Source organism: Daldinia caldariorum, assembly GCF_022478825.1.
Source record: "Daldinia caldariorum strain CBS 122874 unplaced genomic scaffold F4812scaffold_18, whole genome shotgun sequence".
NCBI lineage: Eukaryota > Fungi > Ascomycota > Sordariomycetes > Xylariales > Hypoxylaceae > Daldinia > Daldinia caldariorum.
In genome coordinates, this window is record NW_025953054.1 from 43,514 (window position 1) to 65,662 (window position 22,149).

Here is a 22,149-nt window from a genome sequence, read left to right on the forward strand (position 1 = left end):
CAGGCTATCGTAGCCCTGGTCCATATAACCAGGCGAAGCTACTTTGAGTTCTTGTTTGTGACTTCTGAAGAATCCTAAAGAGACGCGAACTCTGCCGCCAGCATGTTTGGACGTGGAAATATAGAGGACGCGAAGGAGCTTCAAGCTTCGTTCACATGCGCAAAGCTTCCCCGAAATAACAAGCCTGGTCAAAAAGGAAAAAACGGAAGCGCCAGACAACAGGGAAGTAGTCTGAATAACAATCGTCAACAGCATACTCAGTACGGCCAAGATAGTACTACACAGGGACATGTTCGACATGGCCGAGGCTTAGTAATGGACCCTGAAGGAAATACAAGACAGTATCATCCAGGAAGGTCAACTCGTGAAGGTACCGTCGCGTCACCTGGCACCGATAGCATTCCTATGCTCCAAGTCACTAGAGAGCCACGAACTGGTCGCACTGGTAATATCACCCAACGCCAAGAATCCCCTATCCCACAGGCAGCTCCTAAGATTGTACCTCGGCCAGAGCCATGGCAAAAACGCGTGGCGTCAACTAGCGAAGACGAAAACATTAAAGTGAAGCGCATCAAGGGCGAATCCACGGATGATTCAAGCCCACTGCAGACACAACTAAGCAACAGTCCTTCACTACTTCACAGGCATCCTCAGAATTCTGGTGGCCACGCTCAGACTACGCAAGCTTCGCCTACATCTTCCAATCAGCTACAATCTCTCGAGCCAACCCAATCCAACAACAATGCCTTGGGTCCTACTTTGGCACGCGGCTCTAACACCATTAAGCCGGCCTTCCCTTGTAACATGGGTCCTTGGCGCGAGAGCTCAGAATCTATCCGTTCCGACTCATCGTCCTCCGACTCAGAAAGCGATTCAACGAGTCTTAGTGCAATACAACCCATTCCTGGAAACGAAGGTGATGGCGACGTGGCTATGAGTGGCGTAGAGGCAGGCCACAAAGCCAAAGTAGGGCTTCAAGGTTCACGATGGAACTTCAAGAACCCTAATCACTATCCCGAGAAAACCAGACACAAGTCTAAGCTTAATACTAAGCTTTCTTCCGGATATCTTTGGGAAGATTCGATGCATGTTGATCCACCGACACAGGAAAGACGCGGTCCCTCTGCCCCGACCGGCCAAATTGTGATGAGCGGTATCTCTAAGGGACCTGGCCTCGCAGACTCTCGCTGGGCCTCGTAGAAGTACCTACTCAAAATGGTTTCCATATCAAGTCCCAAGTTTCTACTGTCGTGCTTGTGTTTATGCTACGCCGTGTTATCCAGGATGGCCATCTGGGATAACTCAAATTACAAATGTCATATTTCCGTTCACTTCGACCCATTTCATGGAAGTCGTGAAAGTCCTCTTTCGGATTCGTCCAGAAGATCAGCCATACTTGTGGTTTCTGCTACGGCATTATATGATTTTATACCCGCGAATTTGCAGCCAGTCTCTTCGACTACTTGCTAGTGTTTTATCAGCCACCGCCATCACGGAGTTACCAAGGCAAAGACGAATGGCCGTATAATACAAGTCAACTTTGACAAAATGTTCAGTACATCGTCTACGGCTGGAACCCTCGTTTCTCAAAAGGGGTGATGTGATCATAGAGGACCATTGTCTTCTCCATCGGCCTGATTCGATGCCTCTCCTGCCAGCCTAGTAGCAGGCAGTTTTCTAGCCGAGATTCGTCATGTCGTTTATTTCTTTTTTTCTTTTTTTTATTATTCGTGACAGCACAAATGTTGTGAGCTAGTGTGGCTTAGTGTTTCGCTCTGTACCGTTTATATGTATGTATGCCGTTAATTAGGAGGGCTCGAGGACATGCTATGAAGATGTCTAGATCTATAGCATCATGCCGCAGCTCGGTAGGAGGTACCTTAGGTAGTTATGTACATAGAGGCGTAATGATACCTTATGGAATAATAATACTGTTTCTATCTGAGAGTGTGGCTTCGGGAGTGGAATACCTTGCACAAGCACGTATGTACTTGAATTAAAATATGGAGGTGATAATGTCGATCGTGAGGAGTGATAAGCGCTTAATACCAGTATATTCAATGTAAACTGCAGGCCCTCGCCAATGCAATCAACTACTTCGCTTATCACTTCAAAAAGCAATGCATTTGACACCTTCTAAACCAATAATATTGCAACAGTACGAAATGCGTAATACCATTCCATCGAAATTATCCATGTTTAAGAGGCTCAAGATAAGGCATACATCCACATGCATACAAAGGAGGACTCGTATATCCCTTAGGAGGCAGGCAGGTAGGTACTGTATACTACCAGAAACCCAACCTAATATGTATGAATCACACCTATCAACACAGCCCCAACTCCCCTTATTTTCCTTCCATCTTCCCTCTCCCCTCACCTCTCCGCCGCGCTCAAACTCTTCTCGACAATCCCGACGCCCCGCCTCACAGCGGGACAATAATGCCTCCTCAAGATCTCGCCCTCCCAGACGGTGGCCGCGAACGGGTTACTAGCCTCGGCGCTGTCGGCGAGCGGGTGAAAGGCGCCGTCGCCCTTGCGCTCCTCCGTGTTCCAGAGCGCGGCGATCCGGCGCCCGTGGGTGCCCGCGACGTCGGCGAGCAGCGCGAGGAGGGCCTGCGCCGACTTCTCCGGGACGTGCAGGGCCGCGGTCGACAGCTGCTTCGCGAAGGCGGCGAGGCGGACGGGCGGGACGGAGCGTATGTTCCAGGGGGGCAGGAGGACCGCGGTTAAGCAGCGGATTAGGAGGACCGTGGTCGTCTGCAGGTTCACTTTGTTGCTGCTGTTGGATTTTCGGGTCTTGGCGGAGGAGGAGGAGGGCTTGTCCGGGTCCGGAAGGTGTAAGGATCGCGCGCCGAGCTCGAGGTCCGGGTGCAGACTTAGCGGGTAGAGGGACTGGTAGAGGTGTGTGGTGAAGAAGGACAGGTCGAGGTGTAAGTCCGCGCGAGCGTTATGCGCGTCCTGGCCCGCGAGGAGGGCGAACGCCGTCGTAGTGCAGAGGAGGGCTTCGCGGGAGGGGTTACGGACGGGCGCGTCGTCGTCAGCCTCTTCGCCCTCGTTTTCTTCCGCGTCGTCTTCCTCCGATGCGTCGCTGTGTCGGATAAGGTCTTTCAGCGCTTCGAGAAGGTCCCCAAAGAAGTTCTGGTTGATTAAGTGCGCGTATTTAGATAGACCCTCCAGGACGGCGCCCATGAGATGCGGCACGCGCATCTTCAGGGCCCGGAAGTATGTGCCGAATACGAGCTTCAAGGTTTCTCCCTCCATGCGGTCGCGTTCCTCGTGCTGAACAAGTGCATCTGCTTGGGCCATATCCTTTTGCAATGCCTTCTGCTCCTTTATTTGTTTCCGCTCTCGCTTATTCCGGAACTCCTTCTTCGATTTGGGCTTGTTGCCATTGTAGCCGTTATCCATGCGGTCCACGGAGTCCTTGGACCCCTTTCCTGAGAAGTCCGACAGTAGGCGAAGATGCAGAAAGAGATTTATAACGCTCTCGTTTACTTGGTACTCTCTAGCCTTCATCATCTTGGAAAGAAGTGATACAGCTTCCATAGATGGACGACCCTCCTCATCTTCCTCAAATAGGGTTTCAAGTGCCCGAAGACACTTATTGAAGTCGTCATCGACACGTCTCGTACTCAGTTTTCCAACCAGTATCTTGACCAGGTCAGAACGAAAGTTGAAATGTGGTACCGCAGTCAACAGATTGCAAGCACAAGCGATTGCGACACTCGCAAGGCCGTTCGCATGGCCGGTCTTTGAGTGTTTAGTAAGTTCCTTCACATATGCCTGATAACCCGAGATGAGACAAGTCTCATAAGTCCGTAACTTTCTCACGTCCTTGGACAGCTTCTCCTCCGGCCCATCCTCGGCCACAGGTCGTATTCGATAGCCGGGGATGACATCTTTGTATACTGTGAGCTGAGTGGCCAAGGCGAGCTTTTTTATCGTGATAATCCTGGACTGTCCAATCTTAGCTAGAGCCTTAAAGGCGCCGGTATTTTCATCGGGACTCTCGTTGAGCATCAGGGCTATCTTGGCCAGCTCTTCTTTAGCTTCTAATATCTGTTCATGTTCAGGTTTTTCAGGTTCTTTGGGCGCCTTCTTGTCCTTAGATTCTTCATCTTCGGGCACATCCTCGGCACCATCCAGCCAGTCCTCGTCGCTCTCAATGGCTTGGAAGTCATTTCCTGGTGCAGAGACATGCTGCACGCGGCCACCTGGAAGCTTTAGAGGAAGTCGAGTACTCTCTTTTTCCTTCTTCCCTTTCCGCGCTCTCGTCTCATAGTCTTGCTCTAAATCCCAATTGGCCGCATTTGTTAAGAAAGCTTTCTGGATCTTTGCACCAGACTTCCGGGATGAGCGTTCGTCATCACCGGGCGGAGTAAGCTTTCTTTTTTTCACTGGTCTAGACGCCATTATGAGATGTTCGCAACTTCTTGAGGTCCGATGCAGAAACTCAAAAATTCAAATCAAAGGTTCGCAGAAGACCCCTGTCGCATCGGGTCCACTTTAACTGCAGGTAACACCAATAGGAATAGTTCCGCGCTATCTACAAATCGTATATCTCTTTCACCGCCAAAATTTCCAAGTGGCAGAATTTTTTTATTGTTAGGTACGTTGAAAGTTCCTAAGCTTAGGTATTCTTACATAGTATAATAGTAATCATACCTGATTTGCACGGCGCATACATAGAATATCGTCAATATGCGGCAACTCACGGAGCAAGAAACAAAAACGCTTTTCGAGAAGCTAGCGAACTATACGGGAAGCTCGCTAAAAAACCTAATTGCGCCGCTCGACGACTCGCCCGACGCTGATCGCTACGTCTTTCGTCTGAATCGCGACAGAGTATATTACGTTCTGCTCTCCGTCGCCAACCTAGCTACGTCGATATCGAGGGATAACCTTGGGTCGCTGGGTATCTGTTTAGGTATGTCTATACTATACCTATAATACTAGGTACCTATAATTATATACATATTACAAAAGCACTAACAAGAAATCTTCACAACCAGGCAAATTCAGCAAGACTGGAAAGTTCAGACTACACATAACCGCGCTGCCCATCCTAGCCGAGCACGCCCGGTATAAGCTATGGATCAAGCCTAACGGCGAGATGCCCTTCCTCTACGGCGGTAACGTCGTCAAAGCCCACGTCGGCCGCTGGTCCGACGACTGTCCAAGCCACCAGGGTATCGTCGTGTATAACATGTCCGACACTCCTCTCGGCTTCGGCGTCACTGCCCGTAGCACGGCAGAGGCTAGACGTCTTGACCCCACCGGTATCGTGTGTTTCCGCCAGGCTGACTGCGGCGAGTATCTCCGAGACGAGGATACGCTTTTCGCTAGCTGAGCTGCATAAAAAAATGGACGAGATGGCGGATAGGTGTATATACCAGAAGAGGAGAGGAGAGGAGGAGAAAAGAAAAGGATGGATCGGTGGCTTTTGACACTAGAAGATGGCCTGGAGTTCGGAATTGGCTTGAGTTATGTGCATTCGGGGGGCGTTTGCGGCTATCTACGACTAACTCTATATGTGACTTTGGTCTTTTCTACAAGACAATAAAAATAAGCATTCTTGCAGCGGTCGACGATCTATACCCCTTATTAAATTTCTCTTTCTTTCTTTTTTTAAAGCCGTGTAACTCCTTATCTCCATACGCCGTCGATCTATGCGAAGTAGCCAACATCTATAAACTGATATCGTTTTCATAGGCAGCTACTCCTCCGCCGTTTTCGTTCACCCTGTCGAACACCGGTGTAACAGGCCGACTCTCCCTGCGAAGTAAACTAATGCTGTCCCGATCCGCTATGTACTCGCTATCGGCGTAGCCTAGTAAGGACTCGATTTGTGTGCTTCGATGCCCCTTAATGCGGGCAATCTCGGTCGCTGCATAGTTGACAAGCGCTCTCCCGATTTCGACCCCCGGGCCCTCCCAGAGCTTCCCATCCGGTCCCGGTTCTGGTCGCTTTTCTACCACCACAATGCGAACAGCTTCCTGCTGCGCAAAGCTCCCCTCTACGTCCAGAACGCCTACTGGAAGAAGACCGGCTTTATCCGAAAGGGCACGATGGGCTCCAGCATCGATGTATATCGTACCATGCGGCGCTAAACCGTGAAGGATCCAGAAGTAGCGATCTCTGATCGGCTGAGAGAGCGGAAGGAATCGCGTATGCAACGGTGGCTTCTCTAATGCCTCAAGGGCTAGGGACGCTGTAGATTTAGAAAGGGGATCTTCCGCATCACCACCTAGCACTGGTGTATGTATGGATGACGTGTATTTCTTGCTAGCTTGTAGGTAGCGAACAATCTTGAAGATGTTCCCTGGTGATGATGATCGAGTAATGACTGTAGTGACGCCAGCAGATGTTGCGAGCCTAGCGGCAACAATCTTTGTACTCATGCCCCCGGTGCCGAGAGAAGACCCAGCACTGGATACTGGAATTATGTTAATAATAAGACCTACAAGAATCTGAAATAATTATTGTCTTACCATCAGCACGTATAGCCCCGATATCTTCCACCACTTCTATGGGTTTAGCATCTGGGTGTGTCCGTGGATTCTTGTCGTATAAGCAGTCGACATCCGTCATAAGGAAAAGAAAGTTGGCATGGACCATAGCAGCAGTGATGGCTGATAGTGTGTCATTGTCACCAAATTTGATCTCAGCAACAGCTAAAGTATCGTTTTCGTTTACAATGGGTATAACACCCATCTCCAGAAGCTCCAAGATAGTATTTTGGGCGTTGAGATATTTCGTCCGCTATACCATCCTATTAGTAGGTATTCCTTTTTTTTTTTCTAAGTAAACGTTTATATGCTTACATCTGAAATATCGTTTCTCGTTAAGAGGATCTGGGAGATGGGTTGACGGAGATGTCCAAACAAGCTATCCCAAAGACTCATTAAACGACACTGGCCAATAGCCGCAAGTGCTCGTAACTTGGACAGATGCTTTGGTCTCTTATCGATGTCCATTCGTTGAAGACCAACGCCAATGGCGCCCGAGGACACAATGATGACCTTATGGCCATCTTTCCGAAGCTTAACAGCTGTTTCAACAATAAGGGTTAAGATTGATAGGAGAGGTTCATGTGTCTTCTCATCCACGATGGAACTAGTTCCTGCGTGTAAGTTAGTTCAATATCGACCCATCTGTTTATGCGGTATTGTATAAACTCAATGTTGAAAGAATAAAAGCTCAAGCCCAAGACTTTGACTTTTACTTTGACTTACCAAGTTTGATAACCACTATAAGTGGCTTAGGGCCCTTCATATCTAAGAACACATTAGAGACGGCGGCTTAGAAACATGATATTTAGAGAAGTAACAAATCGTTAAAACAGCCAACAGACAACAGACAACGTTTCTTTAACAAATAAAACCATGACTTACAAGGTGTCAAATCCCCTGAGTTTTCCATGGCTTGTCAAGGGCGTGTTGACGACTTACAAGGAATAATTCATGTGGGGAATTATACGATTTCCATACGGGTTTTGCTATGTACCTCTAATACCCAGCTCTCAATAATTGGAGCTTTTACAACTTCGGTGGAGCGCCCAGCCGAGATCGGAAAGGCTGATCCGGAACCCGACAGGCCTTCTGTTAGAGGTCCACACCCGCTTAGGTACCTGCTAGGTATTCAGCTATTCAGCGCTAGAACTACCTAACGGGCCGCAAAAAGATCGAGAATTAGCTAAAAGTGTTTGTCTGATACCCATTATTCCAGCAAAGTTTATACTTACTTAGGTACCAAAAATAGTACCTTATCTGAACTTTCAACACCAAATCCCTTCCAAAATGTCCTCAGAACCGCAACCGTCAGAACCCTCGAAAACCCCTCCCTCCTCCTCAACAACCACACCCACACCCTCACCCGCATCCACATCCTCAAATGCCTTCCCGCGCACCATCGAGAACGACCCGGCGCGCACGGGCTTCGACCCCAAGACGGCGTGGTGGATCAACTACTTCAAGATCCTGACGGGCGGGGTGACGGACGAGGGCGTCTTCCACTACCGGGAGTGGCGGTACCGGGTGCACGAGCAGCGCGACTGCGCGCGGTGCGAGGAGTTCCGCGACTGGGCCCTCGCCCACTCCCCCACCGTCCGCTTCATGCGCGAGAAGATCGAGGCCCTCAATGGCCGCCTCGACCGGGACAACGTCGTCTGCCGCCGCTGCCCCGCCCGCCTCACCGACGACGGCCAGGTCCACCGCTCCAGCGGCGGCTTCAGCCCCGACCACGGCATCCTCATCTGCGCTAACGAGGTCCGCGATAGGGGTCACCTCGAGGATACCCTCGCTCATGAGATGGTGCACGCCTGGGACCATTTGAGGTGGAAGGTCGACTGGGTGGGTGATAAGGACTTGAAGCATGCGGCTTGCACAGAGGTATTACTTACTCCTCTCCCTCTTTCCCTCCCTTTCCCCCCCTATTATGCTAAGTGTACAAATGTACAAATACTACGGTTTGCTGACGCACGACACTCACTACCTACAGATCCGAGCAGCAATGCTAAGCGGCGAGTGCAGATGGGCCAGAGAGGCCTGGACGAGAGGGAACTGGAAGCTAACGCAGCAGTTCCAAGACTGCGTGCGGAAGCGGGCAGCACAATCCGTCCTCGCGCGGCCGAGGTGTAAGGACGACGTACAAGCAGTCAAGGTGGTGAACCAAGTATGGGACTCGTGTTTCTCGGACACGCGGCCCTTCGACGAGGTTTACAGATAAGAAGAGGTGAAGACACAACCGAAAGAAAAATAAAAAAAAAAATAAAACGCTTTGAAACGAACACTGTATTTTATCACCTGTACTATAATCACCTAACCTAACCTATCCCTCCCGCAGATAGATAGACACAGAGAGAGAGAGAGGAAGACAGAGTCTGGCCAGGCGGCGAATAAGGTCTGCGTCTTTAATTTCGAATGACTGGTACGCAATAGCAAATTGACTCCCCTAAGCATGCAAATTTCCTCAAGCCATTATGTTCCATTGCCCAAAAACGCCTCGCCTTGCAACAACAAATATACAAATGTGAAAAAAAAATCACTCCCGTTAATAATTCGTCATCATTCGTTAGAGCGATCCTTCTTTTCCCTATTCGAGGCACGCTCTCCCTTGATGCAGTGCTTGACGATCCACGGGTGAGTCTGGACCTGCTCCAGCGGTATCCTCTTTTGGGGGTCGAGAACCAGTAGCTAAGTAGGTTTTCCAATGTCAGCGGGAAATGTTCTATAGATGGTAGCAGGGATTATCGGTTGGGGGTATGTATGAATAGCGGGATTGGATCCTTCTCACCTTCTTGATAAGATCCTTCGCCTCGGGGCTGACAAACGAGGGGATGGTCATGTCTGCCTTTGCAATTCTCCGTTGCGTCATGACGGGCGTGTCCTCGAACGGAGCTTCTCCCACCAGGAACTCGTACGTTAACACGCCTAGACTCCACAAGTCGACCTTCTCGTCGTAGTAGTTATCCGAGCTGCCGGGCTTGATCATCTCGGGGGGTAAGTAGTCGAGGGTACCGCACATGGTCTGACGACGGCTATTCGGTGCGTGAACGCTCCAGCCAAAATCGGAGATCTTAATCTCGCCGTGGATCCCCATAAGAATGTTCTCCGGCTTGATGTCTCGGTGGATGACGTGCTTCCGGTGCAGGTACCTTAAAGCGCTCGCCATCTGGGCGATGTACTGCGAAGCCTTCCACTCGGGGAAGCGCTGCTCCCTCCTAAGGTGCTTATACAGCTCGCCCTTGCCCGCGAACTCGAGGATCAGGAACACCCGCTTGCTGTCGTGGAAGTGCCCGAACAGCTGCAGGATGTTGGGATGTCTCAGGTTGCTCTGGATCTCGATCTCTCGCCGGACCTGCTTCTCGACCCGGCCCTGCTCCAGCTCCTTCTTGTGGAGCACCTTCAACGCGCAGATGTAGCCGCTCGTCCGCTCGCGGGCCAAGTAAACCCTTCCAAACTTGCCTTTCCCTAACGGCTTCCCGATCTCGAACATGCCGAGATGGAATTCCTTGGGCATAAATGGCTGGTCGATCAGAGGCACCGACTTCCTCTCGACTATTTCCTTGTCATCGGAAGATGTCTTCGACGCTGCACCAGCGGAGGGAAGTGGTTTCCTCGCGGGCGAGGCAGGTGGTGCACCTTTACGTTGTGCGGCCTGCGACGGGAGAGTGACTGTGGTGACGGTATTTGCGCTCTGCGCTTGAAGAGCGACCTTGAAGAGATTTGGACGGCTCGAGCTGTGTGCTACCTGCGTTGTACTCCCAAGAGTCTATACGCATAATGGTAATTACGGTCAGTTATCTATCTAATGAACCGACGACACATCGGGGAATATGGCGGTGATGGGAACAAACAAACCTTGGGTTTTTGATAATCATTTTCATCGTTTACAGAAAGACGCCCAAACTGGGACTCCAGTGTTCGAGCTGCCATTCTTTCCAAACTAACCGAACGCTCTCTCTATTATTATTCTTATTGAGAGGTACAAAAAAAGGCTTTAGAAGGGAGGGAGAGAAGATTTGAGGCTATTCGCTTGTTAATGGGGTGACTTTTAGGAAGTAGAAATTGGAGTTGATAATTGGGGAAATAAATGCTGGGTTATTGTTATTGGCAAATAAGCGGTTGTTGACGCAGCAACCGTTGGAGACCCATAACTAGCCCACCCCTGAGAATTATTTTTATTGTGGAGGGATCCCTGTTAGACAGGAACGGGTTAGGACCTAGTACGTACCTATGTAGCATCCCGCATGCGGACCACGGCTTCTGTAAACCGTATTTCACACAAATTGCAAGCAATAATTGACTGTAATAAATCTTGGACATTTCCATTTTTCATTTTCTATGTCCAAATATTTCGGGTATCTTACCCTTTCTTTACCTAGATGATTCAGAGTACCAGGCGACTTGGACAGTGATGCAGTACGTAGGTACCTAGGCCTATAATACAGCAGTGAATACTGAATGCCAAGGTCCACTGTTCAAAAAAGCCTTCTAGCCACCGTTATGTAACCTACCTACATGCACGTCGCACTTCTCGTTATGAATGAATTATTTATCAGATCATATTAGTGTCAGTCCCGTGGTACGAATAGCTGTTGTATTATTCGAAGTTGAAGGAGCGGGCATAACAGCGGTCCAGGCAACTGAAAAGCCAATAAGTCGTAGTGACGCAAGACAGTTGTACAAATTGACGACGAATGATAACAGCCATTTGAAAAGAAGATAACTGGAAGTCGGCTATAAAAACTGTCATGGATATACATTAGAGATACATAACAGAGACTGGCATTCTCACAGTTCGCTCTAGGCATACGAAGTAATGTCAAAGATATCCAAGTCGTCTCCGTTCAACTGATATCTACACCACTTTAACCACCTAGTATTGTACTATAATGCATCCCTTAGATGGGATAGCTAACTGGAGCTAGAGTAAATTGGCGAACACTGATACATATTCTCTTTATTAGGTACTCAGCCAACTTAACATCTTCCTGGTTAGTGTTCCAACATTCACATCCACCTAATTCACAATCACAGGCAATGGATTCTGAAATACAGCCATTGCTAGTTACATTTTGCATTAATATCCCATTTGTTCTAGGTGTCGATCTGTATTTTTACTGTATCTTTAGACGAGGATAATTTTACATAATATTCTCTATTCCAAAGTGACCGCGTCATTGGTGATCTTGATGAGCGTTATTCGATAATAGAAGAGGGCTCATATAATTTATCACATCAACTTGCATCAAATATTAGGTACTCAGTATATTCAGAATAATAATACTAAAAGGCTTTATATTTCTCCAATACTTTATCAAATAACGCCTTCTAAAAGCAAACGAACATTATGCCCACGAACAGTACATACTATGTAATGTATCCAGTTCTATGGTGGTGATATTCAGATAGCGAAGCCACATCTATATACGTCATGCTGCTTAAAGATAAGAATTCAAGCCACAATATATTGCCCTCCAATGCGCCAAGGCCTGCCTAGCACAGTTACTTGGATAATGTACCGTGCAAAATAATCGATGAAGCTTCAACTTTTTCGAGAAGCTCCAAAAGCCCACCCACGATAACTCCGAGACTTTTTTTCTTTTACTAACCACACGACCGGCAGCAGCCTCGCCCAAAGAAGACCCTTAGGCCGCGGAATTAAAAACAGTAGCCCGTCATGGACTCCGGATCAATCAAGGCCCAGGTCATCAAGGAAGTCAAGACCCAATACGCCGTGGAAAATGCAAGACTGCTAGTCGAGGTACGTATTTGAATCGTAAAACGCCCTACCTACCTCATATCCAATCCGCGCATTGCCAAAATCCCGAGGAGCCATTTGAGAACACAAGGGAGCTAACCCGATACGTCGCCGCGCAGAAAGTCAACGAGCACTGCTTCGAGAAGTGCGTGCCTAAGCCGGGCCCCTCGTTATCGAACAGCGAGTCGACCTGCTTCACGCAGTGCATGGAGAAGTACATGTCGGCATGGAACCAAGTCAGCTCGACCTACGTCGACAGGTTACGACGGGAACAATGAGCACCAGGTGGTTTGATTGGTTTGGAGGCTACGTCGCATATGTCAAGTCGCCCCTATTCGAATGTACATTAGAATCTGCGACGTTGCGAGCCGGCAAAATGAGAAGGAATAGAGGGGCATTCTCACTAGTGGGATCGGAATGACGGAGGCATAGAATGTACAATACATCAAAACCATGGTATCACGACGGAAGGGTATCTCGTCTCTTAAATAGAAGATTGGGACGACGCAAACGCTCTGCTCACGACGTTTCCGCCGCAGCTTTCTTCTTCGCTTCTTCTGCTTCTCTCTTACGTGCCAGGTATCTCTCGCGCGCGCTCGAGACTTCAGACTCGGTCTTGCGGCTCTTGGAAGCGCGTTCGATCTTTTGCCTTTCTTCTTCCTCCTCAGCCAGCGATCTCTTAAGAGATTGTTCCAATTGCGCCTCGAGCATGCGAGTTTGTCTTTCGCGCATAGCCTGCTTCCCGCCAGAGCCGACGAACCCGCGCGATTGGCTCCGGTCGTCCCTGCGGTCTTGACCCCTGTCTGCGTCTTTTCGAGGTTCTTGTCGTTTCGGTGCGCTCAGATTCAGACCCCCTTTCAGCAGTTCGCGCTTATCCACTACTTGGCCATCTTCGTTGATAGCAATTTTACCACCTTTCTCGTTGATTTCCCTCGCCACGTCTGCATCCGTCTTAACTTTCTCCTCCGGCACGTCTTCATCCTCTTTCGGTCCCGTCTTCGCACGCTCTTCTGCCGCCTTAAGCACTTCAGCGTGTCGTTTATCGCCCCTTTCTAGTAGGTCCTTGTAGAAGGCAGTCATGCCACCACCTTTATTCTTCTTAGCTTCCTCTTCCTCGCGCCTGCGCTCCTCTTCTTCGATGCGCCGGTTCTCCTCTTGCTGTTTCTTGTATGCCTCTGTGACAAACTTTTCCTTATCCGCGTACTCTTCGCCTTCTTCCGCCCGTTCCCGCGCGATCTTCTTTTCTTCGGCGATTAGCGCGTCGCGTTTTCGTACGGCAGCAGACGCCATCAAGTTCTTCATATACTTGGGTTTGCGCTCGACATCTTCTTGTGTAGCCTTCTTCTCCGGCTTCAGGGAGTCATAGACCGCATCGTAGTCGTATATTGAGGGATCTAACTCCTCGGCGGCTTGTTGATGTTTACGCGACTCTAAGGAGCTCGATAGATCTCCATACATGGAAATTTGGGGCTTTTTGCTTTTGCCGTTCAAGGGTTGCGTAGGTGGACCGTTTTTCAGTTTTGGAGGTGGCTTCTTATTTGGTTGATCGCCAGGCGAGGCCGTCGTGAAATCATCTAGTTCTGATATCTCGGTAGCTTGAGGACCATTGACCGAACCGTTCGCATCATCGTCCGATCCGTCATCATCGCCGAACATTGGTTTCCTTTTCGGAGGGGCAGGCTTCGAAGCACCAGGCTTCTTAGCTAGGTTTAGGCCAAACGACAGTCCTGGTTTGCTCATATCTGCAATGAGGGATTCTTGCGTATAGAAACGAGATTATCCTAGTGGATGTTGAAGCTGTTGTTACGAAAGGTGGCGCGGGAGGGTCCACAATGCTACCCAGCTACGAAGTATGTACATAACAATTCCGATTAGATAAGATTAAGCTTGAATCTTATCGGTACTTTGTTAGGTACTTCTCATTAGGAGGTACCCGGGTATCTACCTAGGTACTTCGTGGGACGTACGGTTTACCATTCGAAGTTAAAAGAGAGAAGAGAGGTGGTACTTCCAAAATAAATGAGATATATGAGGTAATTGCCTAAGGTTAGGTAGGTAGATACCTACCTATATATTACATAATATCTATAGGTACCATTCGAATAATCAGTTAGCTAGCAGCGAATAAATAATTGGAAAACTTCAACATGTTATACTTCGTACAATACAAAGTCTCAAATCAACCCCTCGATCATCGATGGAACAGTACCTTAGGTACCTAGTATCAACCCCGCCAATCGCATGGACATACATGTAAGTACTTAAGGTCGAAGCTCCCTGTCAGCCTGTAAAGCTGCATGTATCTCTTTGTAAATATATGTCTTTGTATTTCCAAGCTCAGCCTTGCTCTTCCATCCCAACGTAGGTTTTGTTTATTACCTTTTTTTTCTATATAACTGAGTATTACCTACCTTACATTTTGGATATCCCTCCTACTTATACATTCATCTACAAGCTTTAATACCTGTTATAATAGTTATTATATTTGAAGTTATGGCCTTGTCAGCATACAAGACCATCCAAACCTGGATTGCTCAACAGCTGGAGTACGAAACTATGCACGGCTCTCCCGCACCGCTGACAGACGCACAACGGAAATTGCTCGAGAAGCTTCAAGCTGTTTTACCTCCTGTTACACCACTTCTACCCGAACCCGAGCTAGGGGATGCTAATTGGATCGGCATACTATTAGGTAGATTTAACTTTCGAGGAACAGCTTCGTTAAATAATCCATCATACTAAACTTTCTTGTAGAATACCGTGCTGCCAATCAAAGAGTACCTAGTAACGTTCCCGGCGGTGATTTTACGGAACAACCAGGGCCAGTCGTATATGGAGTCCTGAAATGGCATTGTCAAGTGCGTATTGACGAGCACTCGGAGCCATTCCCTGGGCCGGATGGTGGCTTATACCCAGACGGAACGATGCCATCTTTCGCACGCAAGAAAGATGCCAAGAAATATGCTGCAAAATGTGCTGTTGAATGGCTCGGCGAAAATGGATACATGCGTCGACTCAATGTTAACAGCGTAAACCCGCCTCCAGTTCCAGGGAAACCGCCGACTCCACAACCTTCGCCGGCTAGGAAGAAGCAGAAGATTATGCCGTCTCCACCGGAGAACCCTCAAGACTCTGCTCCCAGTCCTCAGCCAAACGAAGATCCGGAGAGCCTCTTACCTAAAGGGATTGCCTCCACTTTCAACAAGGACGAGGTCTCACCCGTTTTTGAAGTTGAGCGACTTTGTACTCGACTTGGCTTCCCTGGCTTTCCTCGGTTTAAGGTCACGGAGAGCAAGATGCTCGGCTTCTTTAATGGCTTTCCAGACCTCGGGGCATTGTCCTCGAAATTACCCCCAGGCATCGGCCATGTAAATGATATCTACGGCAAGAAGGCAGTTAGGGAGAAGATTGCAGAAGAGTTGCTTGAGCCTCTGAAAAAGCTGGCTACACAGTCTGGACAGGCGGACAAACAAGCAGAGCCACAGATTCCAGCCTAGTTAGGTGTGAATCTAGGAGGCTTGATCGATGAGGTGGAAAAATGGCATATCCAGCGGTTAGCACTAAAGTATTGAATAGTACCTACCTATTCATACCATGGGATTAATCACGGGGGTTGCCACGGATCGATCTGGCTTCTTGCAGTAAGAAATAACAAGGGATTTATCAGACTTATGTCACGACCTTGATTCAGACTACCCGCGAGCAAAAGACAAAAGATGCTACCCTGTCAAGAGCTTAAATGACCCAAAGCATCCTCCAGTCTGCTTAATAAAAAATAGCAAGTTACATTTGACTTACACATCATTGCATATATGTGAATATGTTCCTCCAAGCTACAATGTGTTCATTATTATATCTGATTTTTTTTGGCCCATGCCCAACCATCTAGCCAAGCAGAAACCTTCGCATTTAACGTCCCCTTTTCAAGCTCTTAAAATTACCAGTCTTTTGCCACTATTCCCTCATACCTACAACCACCATCAAAACCTAACCATCCGTATCCAATACTCTCCCGAATACAGGTGCTTATAATTCTGGAGTTAGCCAAATCGCCGATACAATGAGGGTCCTCAGCTACCTTATCCTTGCCATTCTCTCTTACTTGCCAGCCTTGTCCCTCGCCGACGTCCCAGATCATAACTTCAATAACGAGCTGTGTCCATGGTATTATATCTTCCAAAACTATCATAATGACCCCATGGATTTTACCATAGAGCTCGTCGCTACTTGCGGGAATTCCATGGACCAGACGGCAGAGTACATCACAACTAGTCTAAACCTTGACAAGTAGGTACCGAACCAGCATCTGTCATATCCATGCATACCCTCCCTTGTAATCCTAGGAGACTCTGCTAACGGATCATGTTTGTCGTTGTCGTTTAGGTGTTTCACCAATATAAACGGGAATCTCACCTTAGCCACATACGATAAATCCCCCCTGGGACCCTTTAGTAAATCATGTCGGAACTGCGGCTTGAAGAATGTCGGAAGCTTCGATGACACGCGGCCGACGATATATTGTACCTGTACCAACATAGACGACAAGATATCGCAAGAGCAGGCATACGAGCTTCGTAAGTCTACCCTACCTACCTACCTAACCCATGCCATCTTAGGAGCTGGAGATACATGCCGATTCTAACGTCACTGCACATATAGCCAAGGGGATCTGGGTCAACCAGAACGGCACTATCGGATGCGTAGACCACTTCGGCACCAACATCCCCTACGTCGACAGCAAGGTTCCCAAGATGATTCCCCCGAACCTACTCGCGCTGATGGCGTCCTCGAACAAATCGCTCGCAACGGTGACTGCGACGGTCCACGAGACGGTGTCCTCCACGGTAGACTCTAACAATACGCTTGTCAGCACGGCCACGGCCATGGTCACGAGCAACGTCACTCTCGTCACCACGGAAACCGCCACTGCCACCGTCACCGCCACCGCTACCATGGTCAGTGTCGTCAGCGCTACCTGCCCGACCGCCCCCGCGGCCACGGTGACGGAGACGACGACGACGACGAAAACGAAGAAAAGAAAAGCCAAGACGGTCGCGACGGTTACGACGTCGCTCGTGAGCACCGTCGTGGTGACGGTTACCACGACGCGCCCGCCCACGGGGACCATCGTCGCCGGCGTACATACGACGGCGTTTGCTTCTTTCACCACCGTCTTTTGAAGTCCGGGGGCGCGGGGCAAGATCAGGGGATTGGTTAGTCGGGTTTATGGCACGTGTACCTACTTGATTCTATGCATTTCGGTGGAGTGCGGGGTGGGAGAAGAAGAGGGTGGAGTGGAATAAGGGGGCTGAATAGGTAGGTAGTCTGTCTTCCGTGATTTTGGTAGAACACGGGTATCTAGGCCCCTCGCTCTATGTATGGCTTGGGGTTGAATTAGCGAGTGTTTTTTTATTATCTTTTAATCATTATAGATTAGGCGCGTAGATGACCCTGGTGACATACAAGGTACCTACTTTAAGTCTAATGGCCAGAGCATGGGGCGTGAGATATGGATATCTTTACATCCAACATGGACAGGTTTGAGTTAAAGGGGGTTGTCTGGCTATGCTGAGATGGTGAATGGATATATATAACATCAAGTGAATGTTAATGGCTGCGTTTAGCATAATGATATTTCTAACTCTACTTGATTCCAGTAACACATAGACCCCTACGTTGTCAAATTTTCCGTATGATAGTCATAGATGTAGTTGTCTAGCGATTTAGCTTCTTTTAGTAACTTATAGTAATGGGATCTTGGCTTATATATTGCAACATTTAGTCCCAGACGGTTCAGCATGAATAGACCAGTAGTTCAGACTGCTTTTCATGACGGGTTACAGACACTACATCGTCACAGATGTCTACGACAGTGAAACTTCCTGTCCGGCCCATAAAGGTAGCAACTTACACCCCGCTTACACAACATTACGTGCCTTGTATATGAATGTATTAATCGTCCCAGTCTACCACTTTTCAAGTAGTTCGCGTAGGTGATATCCAAGAACTGCTAATCAAATACAGAACTTGAGGACTTGAATCCGTCCCCTTATCAAAGACAAAAGGGCTCTCGCCATATAATCAATCTCTTCCCTCTATCTTCCTCTTTTTTCTTCCCATCACCTTGCCTGTAAGCCTTATCAAAGCCGGACCATCCCGCAACTACAAGCCCACAAAGGGCTCAAGCCGACAGACCATACGATGAAGGCGACCAAATACCTCACCCTCGGCATCTTCTCCTCCTACTTGCAGGGCTTATCCCGTGCCGACGACCCGAAGCAGACGTTGAAACAGAAGAGTTTCGATAGCGTGAGGTGTCCGTGGCATTACCTCCGCCACAACTTCTATTATTCCCCCTCTGCCAACAAGAAGTATGGCTACGAACTCGTCGCTACTTGCAGTAATGATAATTCCGATCCCACAATATCGTATATAACCAACGTTTTGGATCTTGACAGGTAAGGCTCTATAGAACAACCCCCTTCCCTCTTCCCCAACTAGGCCACACAACTCTTATCACGTACGCACCTAGCCCGCCCTATAAACTCACAAATCCACTGGTTATGGCCCCAAAAGAGAAAGAGAGAGAGTGTGTGTGGGCGTGGGAGAGTTGGCTAATAAACGCTTTCGTATCTTGTACCTAGATGCCTCACCAACAAGAAGGGCGCCCTTGCGCTGCGTCCATCGGATGACTTAAACGGCTTCTCCCAGACCTGCCGGAGCTGCGGCATCATAAACATGGGACCTACCATGGACGCCCCCGATGAATCAAAGCCCGTCCTAACGTGTCAATGCGGCCTCGACGATCCCTCCCTTCCCGCGAAGGATTCGTCTTTCTATTTCGGTAAGTCTCTCCCACTCACTCACTCACTATCTATCCTTCCTCTCCTATCTACGTACCTACCTAGGAGCCAGGTAAGGTAGATAGGTTAGGTACCCAGTTAAATGCGAATATATACCATGGGGTGTTCTAACCTTTGCTTTCTTTTCTCTTTGGGTAAATACAGAATGGGGAATTTGGATCGACCCGAAGGGCGTTATAAGCTGTCTCAACGGCGACGCCGAGGTGCTGCCGTACTCGAACTCGAGCACGCCGAAGATGATCCCGCCGAACCTAGCAGCGGCAGCGGCAGCGGGAGCGCCGTCCACGGTGACGACCACGTCCACCGTGGTGCACAACAACACCATCACCGTCTCGGTCTCGGCTTCATCATGGAGTAACGTCACGGCCGTGAGCACCGCGATGGCAACTACAACCGCCACCGCCACCGCTACCGCAACTGCTACTCTGGTCAGCACCGTCCAGGCGTCTTGCCCGTCGCAGGCCCCCGTCACGGTGACGAAAACCAAGAGGAAGAAGGCGAAGACGGTGACGACGACCACGACGACGACCACGACGACGACCACGACGTCTATAAGCACCAGTCTCGTTAAGTATCTCGTGGGGACCTCGGCCGGGGGCAATGGTCTTGCGGGGCGGGAAGCGTCCCAGACACCTGAGCCTAGTTGGGAGGAGGAAAGCGGCATGTAGCCGCACGCGTCGAGGGGGCTTGCGGGTTAGCAGAGACGGGGATAACGAGGTTTTTCTTTTCTTGTCTTGGGGGGTGGGGAGGGAGAAAGATCTAGCGTTTTGTGTTTGCTTTTTCATCACTGGAGTGTTTGGGTTATCTGTCGCATGCCTCTCAGCGTTGGATTAATCGCCGGCTTTACTTGGTCAATCTTGATTATTACATTACCTGCAGACAGGATCTTGGTATCATACCCGTTTATTAACTTATACGGCTAGACCACAAGGCGCAATATATGTATGTATGTATGTATGTATTTAAGTGCTTCATGGGATGTCTAAATTAGTTGAAAGGGGTTCAAAGGTGATAAGTCGGCATTAGAAATGTGATGAATCTAATAAACGAGTCATGACAAGGAAGAATCCCATCCCAGGACTTAACTTTATAAGGATTTATATGTGCCCGTCGGTCTAAGTAACACATATATTTTCTCTCGTTATCAAAACCTACTTCATCTCTCCCTGCGCCCCTCCTCTCCCCCTTCCCCCTCTCCGCCCCCCTCGCCCCCCTCCTCCTCCTCTACCAGCACCTCCACCCCCCCTCCCCTTCCCCAGCGGCGCCCTCGCAACCACATCCGCCGGCAAATCCGCAACCTTCTCCCCGTCCCTCCACAGCACGCCCACGCCCTGCTTCCTGCCGCGAACCTCCTTCACGTACTTCAGCGGGACCACGCCGTCCTCGTTCCCGTCCGTCAGCACGACCCCGTTCGCGCTGATCCACCACCTGATCCCGCTCCCGTCCCTCAGGCTCTTCTCCACGTCCGCGAACACCAGGAGCTCCGCATCCGACCGCATCCCGCTGACCACCTTCTCGGTCTTACCGTTACTATTACCACTATTACTATCACCACTGCTATTGCTGCTATTAGCAAAGTTGGTAGACTCGGCAGAGCCGTCCTCGGGCAGCAGCCCCGTCCCGAAGTGCACGTGCTGGCGGCCCATGCGCTTGAGCCCGCCGGTGGCCTCGATGGCGGGCCAGAAGGCGAAGTAGGTGCCGTGGACGACGACGGGCGGGACGTTGCCGGCCTCGAGGGTAACGGGGGTGTGCAGGCCTTCCGAGGCGAGCTCGATGCTGTGGCCCTGGTTCGCCCGGATAAGCCACGCCGCCGGGTCTTCCGACGTGCTCGTCGTCGTCGTGTCCGCGGATGGGTCCTTGGGTTTCATCGCGAACCGCTGCTTGGCGTTGTTCGCCACCGACGACCGGATCTCGTCCAGCGACGGGTTGAGGGAGCGGATGCGCGGCCATTGCAGCTGGTTGCGCATGTTAGCGGGAATATTCCGTGTATACCCAACTTCCCCCCCTCCCCACCCCCCCTTTTTTTTTCTTTTTACTGTAGCGGGGGGTAATGTAATAAGCGTAGAAAAAAGAAAAAAAAAAACTTACCACTTTATCCAGCGGCGCATACCCCTCCGCATCCAGCTTGATTCCGGCGTTCTCAGCCTGATGTCGTAGAAGCGACGACAGCGCCTTCGAGATCATCACCTCGCGGTCCTGGCCTTTCCCTCCCCCGCCTCTTCCCCCACCGCGCCGATCGCGTCCCCCCCTCCCTTTCCCTCTGGTCGCCATACCCTCCATCCTCTCTGCGGCCTCCGCGAACTCGTCGTTCGCCGCCGCCGCCGCCGCCGTCATCCTCTCCGACCAGTAGCTCCCCGCTTCCTTCTGCTCTTTGCCGCGGCAAGTACTGCTTGTGTGGAAGCTGTATGCGGCTAACGACGACGACGACGACGACGACGAAGGCGGTGTCGTCGGTATGAGAATAAGAATGCGCGCGCCTGGACGGCTGCGAAGTGGAAGCCGCTTGAGTATGGAGAGGCTTGGGGAAGCCAGGGTTTTAGATGTGATGGGATTGTGTGATATAAATAGGTTAGGTTAAGTATACCTATTATGAGAGTACATAAGTTGGATGAATGGGTGAGAGTGGAGTGGATGTGATTGGTTGTTTAAGTATGGAAATTGTTAGACTTTGAGTACTTGGCTCGTTGGTGAAGTTTATAGGTAAGATTTAAGGTAACTTTTTGTTTTCTTTTATAAGAGAAAAAAAAAAAAAAAGAAAAAAGAAAAAAGAAAGGAAAAAAAGATCCACTCCTTCGGCCTGAGTCAGTGGTATATGCCAAAAAAACGCACCCGTACGCCTATTAGCTTAGCTTAACTTATACTCTTTTAAAGCAAAAACAAGACTCTATACTTTTAAGTGATTAAATAATAATCTCAGGTCTGTATCTTCTATAATGGGTATCCAGAGTCTATGCAAATTCAATCAATAATGATAGAGACAAGCCGCAAAGCATCAATACCAAGTATATCTACCTAACCT

At 49.5% G+C, this 22,149-nt stretch overlaps 11 protein-coding genes across 11 annotated transcripts; 7 read left to right on the forward strand and 4 right to left on the reverse strand.

Annotated features, from left to right (window-relative positions):
• Positions 1 to 102: 102 nt before the first annotated feature.
• Positions 103 to 1,200, forward strand: F4812DRAFT_462360 (uncharacterized protein; the record flags this gene model as incomplete). The annotated part of the gene is made up of 1 exon (XM_047938030.1): positions 103 to 1,200. The coding sequence occupies one exon, from the start codon at positions 103 to 105 to the stop codon at positions 1,198 to 1,200; it is 1,098 nt and encodes a 365-aa protein (XP_047786963.1).
• Positions 1,201 to 2,376: 1,176 nt separating this feature from the next.
• F4812DRAFT_452736 (nucleolar complex-associated protein 3) lies at positions 2,377 to 4,416 on the reverse strand (the record flags this gene model as incomplete). Its single annotated transcript, XM_047936393.1, has 1 exon — positions 2,377 to 4,416. One exon carries the CDS (start codon positions 4,414 to 4,416, stop codon positions 2,377 to 2,379), a length of 2,040 nt encoding a protein of 679 aa, XP_047786964.1.
• A 288-nt stretch (positions 4,417 to 4,704) lies between these two features.
• On the forward strand, positions 4,705 to 5,353 carry F4812DRAFT_452737 (60S ribosome subunit biogenesis protein NIP7; the record flags this gene model as incomplete). Its single annotated transcript, XM_047936394.1, has 2 exons — positions 4,705 to 4,930; positions 5,016 to 5,353. The coding sequence occupies 2 exons, from the start codon at positions 4,705 to 4,707 to the stop codon at positions 5,351 to 5,353; spliced, it is 564 nt and encodes a 187-aa protein (XP_047786965.1).
• Positions 5,354 to 5,521: 168 nt separating this feature from the next.
• F4812DRAFT_149391 (glutamate 5-kinase) lies at positions 5,522 to 7,357 on the reverse strand. The gene is made up of 4 exons (XM_047929700.1): positions 7,239 to 7,357; positions 6,828 to 7,126; positions 6,495 to 6,765; positions 5,522 to 6,439 (listed from the first exon to the last, which is right to left on the reverse strand). Exons 1-4 carry the CDS (start codon positions 7,276 to 7,278, stop codon positions 5,691 to 5,693), a joined length of 1,359 nt encoding a protein of 452 aa, XP_047786966.1. The 5' UTR covers positions 7,279 to 7,357; the 3' UTR covers positions 5,522 to 5,690.
• A 307-nt stretch (positions 7,358 to 7,664) lies between these two features.
• On the forward strand, positions 7,665 to 8,907 carry F4812DRAFT_149416 (peptidase M76 family-domain-containing protein). The gene is made up of 3 exons (XM_047929701.1): positions 7,665 to 7,706; positions 7,765 to 8,393; positions 8,503 to 8,907. Exons 2-3 carry the CDS (start codon positions 7,803 to 7,805, stop codon positions 8,728 to 8,730), a joined length of 819 nt encoding a protein of 272 aa, XP_047786967.1. The 5' UTR covers positions 7,665 to 7,706; positions 7,765 to 7,802; the 3' UTR covers positions 8,731 to 8,907.
• F4812DRAFT_441440 (Pkinase-domain-containing protein) lies at positions 8,371 to 10,637 on the reverse strand. Its single transcript, XM_047935242.1, has 3 exons — positions 10,365 to 10,637; positions 9,298 to 10,275; positions 8,371 to 9,197 (listed from the first exon to the last, which is right to left on the reverse strand). Exons 1-3 carry the CDS (start codon positions 10,437 to 10,439, stop codon positions 9,069 to 9,071), a joined length of 1,182 nt encoding a protein of 393 aa, XP_047786968.1. The 5' UTR covers positions 10,440 to 10,637; the 3' UTR covers positions 8,371 to 9,068.
• Positions 10,638 to 12,186: 1,549 nt separating this feature from the next.
• On the forward strand, positions 12,187 to 12,545 carry F4812DRAFT_452741 (Tim10/DDP family zinc finger-domain-containing protein; the record flags this gene model as incomplete). The annotated part of the gene is made up of 2 exons (XM_047936395.1): positions 12,187 to 12,270; positions 12,387 to 12,545. The coding sequence occupies 2 exons, from the start codon at positions 12,187 to 12,189 to the stop codon at positions 12,543 to 12,545; spliced, it is 243 nt and encodes an 80-aa protein (XP_047786969.1).
• Positions 12,546 to 12,666: 121 nt separating this feature from the next.
• On the reverse strand, positions 12,667 to 14,383 carry F4812DRAFT_149433 (uncharacterized protein). Its single transcript, XM_047929702.1, has one exon. The coding sequence runs from the start codon at positions 14,005 to 14,007 to the stop codon at positions 12,787 to 12,789; it is 1,221 nt and encodes a 406-aa protein (XP_047786970.1). The 5' UTR covers positions 14,008 to 14,383; the 3' UTR covers positions 12,667 to 12,786.
• A 377-nt stretch (positions 14,384 to 14,760) lies between these two features.
• On the forward strand, positions 14,761 to 15,764 carry F4812DRAFT_462368 (uncharacterized protein; the record flags this gene model as incomplete). Its single annotated transcript, XM_047938031.1, has 2 exons — positions 14,761 to 14,959; positions 15,022 to 15,764. The coding sequence occupies 2 exons, from the start codon at positions 14,761 to 14,763 to the stop codon at positions 15,762 to 15,764; spliced, it is 942 nt and encodes a 313-aa protein (XP_047786971.1).
• A 563-nt stretch (positions 15,765 to 16,327) lies between these two features.
• Positions 16,328 to 17,447, forward strand: F4812DRAFT_462369 (uncharacterized protein; the record flags this gene model as incomplete). The annotated part of the gene is made up of 3 exons (XM_047938032.1): positions 16,328 to 16,554; positions 16,651 to 16,841; positions 16,927 to 17,447. 3 exons carry the CDS (start codon positions 16,328 to 16,330, stop codon positions 17,445 to 17,447), a joined length of 939 nt encoding a protein of 312 aa, XP_047786972.1.
• A 1,021-nt stretch (positions 17,448 to 18,468) lies between these two features.
• F4812DRAFT_462370 (uncharacterized protein) lies at positions 18,469 to 19,798 on the forward strand (the record flags this gene model as incomplete). Its single annotated transcript, XM_047938033.1, has 3 exons — positions 18,469 to 18,725; positions 18,912 to 19,111; positions 19,275 to 19,798. 3 exons carry the CDS (start codon positions 18,469 to 18,471, stop codon positions 19,796 to 19,798), a joined length of 981 nt encoding a protein of 326 aa, XP_047786973.1.
• Positions 19,799 to 22,149: the final 2,351 nt, after the last annotated feature.